General features: G+C 54.7%; 1 protein-coding gene across 17 annotated transcripts in view; it reads right to left on the bottom strand.

The window, feature by feature from the left end:
- Nucleotides 1–3430: 3430 nt before the first annotated feature.
- The window catches only part of ST3GAL4 (ST3 beta-galactoside alpha-2,3-sialyltransferase 4), a 175216-nt gene continuing 171022 nt past the window's right edge, over nt 3431–7624 (bottom strand). For 16 of the 17 annotated variants that reach the window (XM_075073546.1, XM_075073548.1, XM_075073552.1 and 13 more), the window contains one exon: nt 3518–6133. In XM_075073546.1, coding sequence (XP_074929647.1) covers nt 6047–6133 — 87 coding nt within the window. In that variant the 3' untranslated portion in view covers nt 3518–6046. Of the gene's footprint in view, nt 3476–3517; nt 6134–7624 lie in introns of those variants that run through there. The other variant, XR_012657228.1, reaches the window with a different exon arrangement.

Here is a 7624-nt window from a genome sequence, read left to right as displayed (position 1 = left end):
CACAACCCCCAGCTACCCTTCCCTGCAGCCTGAGCTACCCCCCCCCACCTGCACACAACCCCCAGCTACCCTTCCCTGCAGCCTGAGTGGTTTTCAAACTCTTTGAGCTGAGCCTTCCCTCCACACCTTCAAATTATAATTTTTGCTTGCTTCCCCCCACAACCCAGACAGGTGCATGGCCTACTGAGGTGAGTCGGGGAAGCGGGGAGCGCTATCTCCCTGGACTGTACCATGTGGAGCTGGTCCAAGCCCCGCCAGCCCTTGCTCCCCAAAATAGAAGTCAAACCACACCTATACCCAAGGGTGTCTGTCCCCCTCAACCCAGAACCCCAAGCATCTCCCCCCCCCTCCTCCCCTGGGCCCTGGAGTTTTTCACAGCATGCTGAGGGGGGCTCTGAAATAAAAAGGTTGAGAACCCTGCAGTGGGGTGAACAGGCTTTTCCTTTCCTAGCGTAGAGAGTTTCTCCAGAGCCCCATGCCCGCGTTGTCTCCCCCGGTTAAAGTGACAGTCACACATCACACGGCCTGGAACTGGGCGGGGGCGGGCAGGTTTAGGCCTGGGGGTTGCGGTGGTGTCAGCCAGCCACCAAGACACACAATTGCAATGCTCCATGCCCGTCTGCTCCCTCCGCCCTGGCCGGGAACCGCAGCAGCCAGGTGAGCAGGGCCGTGGCTAGGGCATGGCACATCAGCAGCAGTTAAACTGCAGGGGGTGCTCTCATGCCACCAGTCAATGGGGGTGCGGTCCTCTAGGGGTGCTGCTTAGCCAAGCCAGAGAGAAAGGCCCACCCGCCAGCTACCTAAGTGCCCCCCAGCCTGAGATCCCTGGCACCAGTCACCGCCGCACTCTACACGAGCTGGGATATTGGGCTGACTGGGCACCAGTTGGGCTGGGCACTGCCCAAACCCACAAGACAACAATAGCCCCTGACGGCAAAGGGGTCACTCACCGCAGAAGCCGGGGGTGGCGTAGCAGCTCTCTCCCCGTACGCTGCCCCCAGCTGACGGTCGTTCCGGTGCTGTGATGGCCTCGCTTCCCGCCAGCCAGGCCACGACATTTGATGATACAGTCCAACGAGTAATTCCTAGGGGTTGTGTCAGGTCTCCAGCCCAGGCTCTGGGCTCATCCCTCTTTGGTCAGTGGCTGGTAAGGAAGCCAGGCCCTCCCTTCACACAGGGTTCCAGCCCAGGGAGCCTATAACCAGCAGCCAAGGTCTGCCCCCATCCCCCTCCTCCTGCTGTTTCCCTGGGCTCCTTCCTACCCAGCCTCTCCCAGGCTCCCTTTCCCCACAACTTCTCTGGGTTGGCCCTTCTTCGAGGGCTAGGATTCAGGGTTTATTCACCCCCTGGTTTCCTCCTCACCACTTCTCTGCTCCCAGATGGTGGCTGCAGACACCCCCTTCTGCTACAAACTTCTTCTCCTTGTACAAGCCAGGCTGCTTCTGCCCAGCTGGGCCCCATGAGCAATTAAGCCTGGCTCTGCCTCCAGGTGCAGCCCCCTAACAGAATTGGCCTCACAGCCACATTTAACCCGTGAATAGCCTGTATAGGGCACATGCTCCATCCCACCTACGCACAGAGCGGGCAGTGTAAGTGCTGCTTCCCTTCAGCATAGCACTACCCCTAGGCAGTGGTGTGCAAAGATTTTACATTATGATGACATTTGTTTTATGGGGGAAAATGATGGATTTGTTGCCATTTTTCCAACCAACTTGACATATCTGCCCCTCTCTGCCTCAGTTTGCCCACCTGTATGAGGGATAACACTCACACAGCTGAGACTAGCTGCAAAACATTTTGAGGGTTAAAAGCATGGTAAACATTTCTATCCTTCTTTACAGATTGATTAGTTTGTACTTTTATTATTTCATTCTAATTTTGAAATAGACAAATTCTAATTTTCTGAACAGTGGTTTGATTGTTTCTGAAGCCATATTGGCTGTTCCTATTATCCAGAAGGCAGTGCTAAATGTATCCCACTAACCAATTTGAAAGCTGACGTATGGATAAGTACCGGGCTGGTGGCCTGGCATCTTGCACGCACGCGCGCGCGCACGCACACACACACACACACACACACACACACTTTAAAAGAAAAATGAAACGTGGCCATCAAATGCCTTTTTTAGTGTTTTATCCACAAATGATGTTGTTTTGCCATTTTTAAACATATGTTTCATTCTTCACACCAGATTTTTTTTTTTTAAACTGCAATCTAGATTTACAATATATACAATCTAGACGGTAAGGGACAATCAGTACATCTTGCAGATTTACCTATGTACAGTCTTTGGAGCAAGAATTCTTTTATAAAAAAACTCTTAAAAAAAAAGTCTTTACAATAGAACCATAGTGTAATACATCAGTCATCTTCGGAGGAAACTGGGATTGAGATCGCTAGCATTCCAAAGACCAGTGAGCGTGACGGAGTTTAGAGTTGACATGTACCGTACAGTAAATATTTCAATGTTCTGCCCCCAGGGGATCAAATCTGGACACCCAGGCGGGACGCTGAAGTTCTTGCTGAAGTTCGGGAACAGCTCCATCAGACCCAGGGAGGACCACACTGTGCCATCGCTCCTGTGGTACACGGGTCTCGGAGAGCAGGGGCAGAAGTTGTCTCTCGTGATTTCCTTCCACACCTCCCTCTCCCCTTCCACACCTCCCTCCACCTAAAAAACCTTTGCAAATGCCAAATGTTTTGGAAACCCAGCAACGGAGCCCTGCACTTTTGGAGCAGGGGCACATTGGTTCCACCACTGCCGTCACTGCAAGGTACCAAGCAGCCAAGGGCCACCGAGACACCAGGGACAGGCCCAAAGAGGCAGCTGAGAAATCTTCCGCCACCCTTCAGAGCTCAACAAAGGGAGCTGGGGGGATCCCCTTCCTTGCCTGCCTGAGCATGGGATTCAGCAGCACTCTGCAGCGCATGTAGTGGAGGAATGAGAGTGGGGACACTCTGCTGAGACCGCAAGCCCTGTGCCCATCCTCATACATGTCCACACAGCGCCCACTGTGCTGGATGGGTACTGGCCCTGCAGAGGGCAGCTACGGCCACTGGGCTGCCATAGTCACCCTGCTGCCATTTCACGGTCTAGGGAGGGCTGAGCTGTTCTCCCCATCTAGCAACACCCAGTGTCCAGCCTGCTTCTCACCCTGGTCCCTGCATCAGACCCCACCTACCCCTGCTTCTCCCCAGTACACCCAGCGCTCAGCTACCTCCTCTGCGATGGCCCCTTGGACTGGGGCTCTCAGATTAGGAGCCTGTAGGTGGGGTTCCCGAGGAGGGACACGATACACTGGGCAGCCAGCGCTGTGCCCACTGGACAGGCTGCACTTCCAGGCAGGGATTTCCTGGCTTCCCTCAGCGGATGATAGCCGGCTGCTGTGAGTACTGAGAACCAAACAGCCCTGGGAGATGTATGTATATACACACACACCCCTCCAGCAAGGACAGACAGACAGACACATACCCCTACAGCAGGGACACACACAAACACCCAGCAGGGATTGGCACACACACACACACCCCTCCAGCACGGGGCAGCAGGGACAGATGGACAGACAGACACACCAACCCCTTCAGCAGGAGACAGCAGGAACGGGGACACACACACATACATACACCCCCCCCAGCAGGGATGGGGAGGGAGACACACACACCCCCCTTCAGCAGAGGGGGCAGGGATGGACACACACACACGCACACCCCTCCAGCAGGGGGCAGCAGGGATGGGCAGACAAACACACACCTCCAGCAAGGATGGACACAACACACACACACACACCCCTTCATTCCCTAGCCATGCCCCCTAGTGGTACCAGCCATGTTACACATGCCTGACTGTGCTACAAGGGAGAAGGGGTGCAGTGGTACAAAGAGCTTTGGGCCCCGATCCAGCACTCACTAAGTCAACGGGAGTCCTTCAGTGGGGTTAGATGCTTAGTGATGAAGTCAAAGCCCTACAGACACCAGGGCACAAAACTGCTACCCCAAGCCTGGGCCACTATGGAGGATAAGAGGGGGCTGAGTACTTGCCCTGCATTGGAGCTGGGTTAGAAGGGAGTATCCCCAAAGGTCACTCCCCCTTCAGGCAAAGCAGAAGGATGATACAGTTTCAACCCCACTGTTCCTTAGCTGCCCCACAGGGCAATTCAATGGAAACAACATTACACTCGTTCTGCAGTAGACACCAATGTGTCTCAGATAAATAATCATTTAAATTAGTTAAATTAACTAGCATTGAGCCACAGCACTGCCTGCTCAAGAGAGACATTTCTGCTCTGTCCCAACGAGTCCAAGCCCCTTTGGGTCAGCAGCTTGAAGAAGAATCTTTCCCCCTATTCCCCCATCCCAGTGAGAGATCTGGGCTTTGGCAGCATGCATGCCCCCAGCCCCGCTTCAGGATCTCAAGGACCGGCTCCCAGGGAACGTGTGCCCAGAGCCTGAAGGCTAGGAGTCTCAGCGGAGAAGAGACGGCTTGCAGGGCGGGCTATGGAGACTTACCTCCCGTCTCAGCCCTGCAAGTTTAGGGCCAAGACACGTTGGCTGGGAGCCTGTGTGGTACCCAATGGTTGGTGGGTGTCATAAGCCAGGGGAGGCTAAGCCTCTCCTAACCCAGGCCGTGTCCCTGCCCACGTGCCGCCTCCTGGACGGGGCTTCCCCTCTCCCTGAAGCCGGCAGGGGTCGGCTCGGGCAGGTGGGTCAGGGCGGTACAGCTGAGGCTCCTCCGGCTGCGGTTGGTGGTGGGGCACGCTTGGGGCTCCGGTGGGTGAGGAGTGGGGAAGGGGAGCAGGGGGAGGCCTCGGGCAGAAGGGCGGGGCTGGGGCCTAGCCTCCCTGAAGGGGATGTTCACTCACCGCCCATGGTGGTACCTGTTCTATGGATAAACTGAGGGCTGCAATCCCCAGGTTGTCAGTCTGACCCCTCTTCCCTGGAAGAAATGCACTTGCAATTGAAGGCGGGGGGGGAAAAAAAACAGAATTTGATCAGAAGTTTTTAAAAAAAGGAAAAGAAAACCCTATTTATTCCTACTTCAGTTCCTTGAGTGCGGCCAAGCAGAGGGTATCCCCGGACCAATCTCTGCCCCACAGCAGAGGCGGCCCTGGGGGCAGCTCATTCCTGGAGCGGCCACGATTCCTCCTCCAAACCTTAGCACCCCATGCTAGGCCCTCTTACAGAACAGAGTTCAAAGTCCTCCCCTTCACTGCGGGGGGGCAGGGGAGAGGCAGGCAGCTGTGCTCTGTCAGTGAAGAATAATTTAATGCTCCCACCACTCTGCCTCCCTGCCCCCACTTTGATCGCCAGCTCCCCATTCCCACTGGGAAGCAGCACGGGGGGGCGGGGGGGTGTCGGTCTAAACCCCATCAGCAAAATACTGCATGGTACCCCTCCCCCCCAATAAATGTTTAAAAAAAGACACCATTACAGCTTCCACCTACAGCAGCATTCCCATGTGCCGCACCCCAGAGCCAGCCCCACCCCAGGAAGGGGAAATGGGGGCGGGTGTCAAACCAGTCCCACTGCCTCATTCAGACTGAGAGCAAACCCATCTGGCGAGAAGTTGACAATTCTTCCGCTGTCCAGGGTTCAGTTCAAGAATGCGCCAAAGAACCCCTGTCCTCTATGTGGAGCGGACAGGCCAAAGAGATGGGTGCAGCAGCAAGCCACAAGGGCCTCTCCCACGGGGGCACCCTCTGCGCTGCCCTGAAGGCAGGCAAGTCAGCGTTGGCTTGGCCACAAAGGGATCCAGCCACCCCACGACTGTAAGGATTTCAGATGTTCTGCTTCTGAGCCTTGACACGACGTGGCCGAAAGCCACCTCAGTCTGGCCGAGTGGGACTCCGCAGCCCTCTCCCCTCTGTCTACCTTCTCCAGGACCAGCGCTGTCCCCAGCAGCCAGCCCCCACCACGAGCAGGGAGCGCACTTGGGGCCCTGCGGCGAAGCAGTGGTGTCTCCGGCCGGGTGGATGTTGGGACATGCTGGGTGACAGGCAGCCAAGGTGGAGGCCATGGCAATTCAGGGAAATTCTAGTCCACGTCCCATCAGAAGTACGTAAGGTTCTTGACAACGCCTAATTCAAGCATCCTTTTTATTGCTAATGCTTCGTGCGAGACATTGTGCTCCGACGCCTGCGAGACAGACAAAAGAGAGCTCATTAGGCCAGATGCCATGGCAACAGACCCCCTGATAAAAGCCTAGCTAGATGGGAAAGGCTGCGAGTACAGCTCCGCTCCACCTTGTCCTCTCACGGTTCGCCCTCCGTGATGCTTGGGGTCGGGGAGGCTGCAGCTTTAAAAGGGGACGGTCATTGTTTTAAGAGTTTAATATTTAATGCCTACAACTGCAAAGCAGCGTTTCAGGAATCCACACAATAAGCCGCCCAGTCTCACTGAACCCACTGATAAAATAGGTCCATTAGTAATTAGCCACCTTGTGGCTGAGAAAGCTGGAAGCCTGGTCAGCAAGAACAGGGATTGTTCATTTTGCATTGATTCAACAGGCCGATGTCTCCTCCTTTGTCTGCTTAATGGCTCACAAACCAAAATTCTTCTCTGGGTTGGGGAAATCTTTGCCGTTATACCTACAACCCCACAAATTCTACCAGGCTGGCAGCGTTTGCATAGGTTAGTCCCACCGGGAAAGAGGTAAGTGGATTTGGCTGACTCCCTGAGGCGGATAACTCCTATCTAGAGGGGGTAGTAAGGGAGCTCTCTGGGGATGAAGGATCTAAGGTGTGAGCTGAGCAGCCCTGAAGGAGGAGCCCTAGGAGGAGCCCAGTGTGGAGAGATGTTTCGAGCCGAGCTATGTATTAAGCTATTGCTAATGTCTGTGCTCGTCAAGCTAAAGGAATGAGGCAAGTCTGCACTCTACGCAGCACAGGGATTATGTGCAAAAACACTTGTTCTGAGGTTTTTACACAGACTTGTTCTCCAAATTTCTGTTTGACTGTGACATGTGGCAGTTGGGGAATGGCGTGTGCTTTCTCGTCTGTGTAGATGTGTCTGTGTCACAGGGAAACTCACGCTCAAAACACACCACTGAGATTCAGCCTGGCTTCATGTTACACCTGTGCTTTAGATCAGTGGTTCTCAACCTTTTTGGGCTCAGGACCCATTTGTAAACGTTTACATTTACAGTAAATAGTCTGGGGGTGGAGGCCCTGGGGTGGTTTTGGTCGGGTCCTGCCCGGCACTCACCCTACAGTGGCAGCTTCTGCACCTCCTGTGCTGTGGGGCTGACTGGGCTTGGCTCTCCACTCTGAGCATTGCAACTTGTGGGGTCACAGCACTGCTTTGGTTTGGCCCCATCCCTCTCACTGGACCAAATCTGTGTGAGTGGAGTTGTGATCTTGTTCAAGGGGTTGCAGTGCCACTCCCTCAAATTTGGCCTACCTGGGCTCCCATCATCATGACGGCTGGGCCAAACCTCAGTGGTGCTGGGACCCCAGAGTTGCAGAGCCTGGAACCAGCCACAAGAGCTGCCACGTGACCCTTTAAAACGTTCTGGTGACCCAATTTTGGGTCCCGACTCATGGGTTGAGAAAGCCTGCTTTAGATGACAGCATCTCTCTGAGGAGGGACTACCTTCACTAGCTATTTATTAATTGTATTGCAGTAGCA

The sequence above is a fragment of the Chelonoidis abingdonii genome, chromosome 18 (assembly GCF_003597395.2).
Source record: "Chelonoidis abingdonii isolate Lonesome George chromosome 18, CheloAbing_2.0, whole genome shotgun sequence".
Classification (NCBI taxonomy): Eukaryota; Metazoa; Chordata; order Testudines; family Testudinidae; genus Chelonoidis; species Chelonoidis abingdonii.
This window is presented reverse-complemented; position numbering and strand designations above follow the sequence as displayed.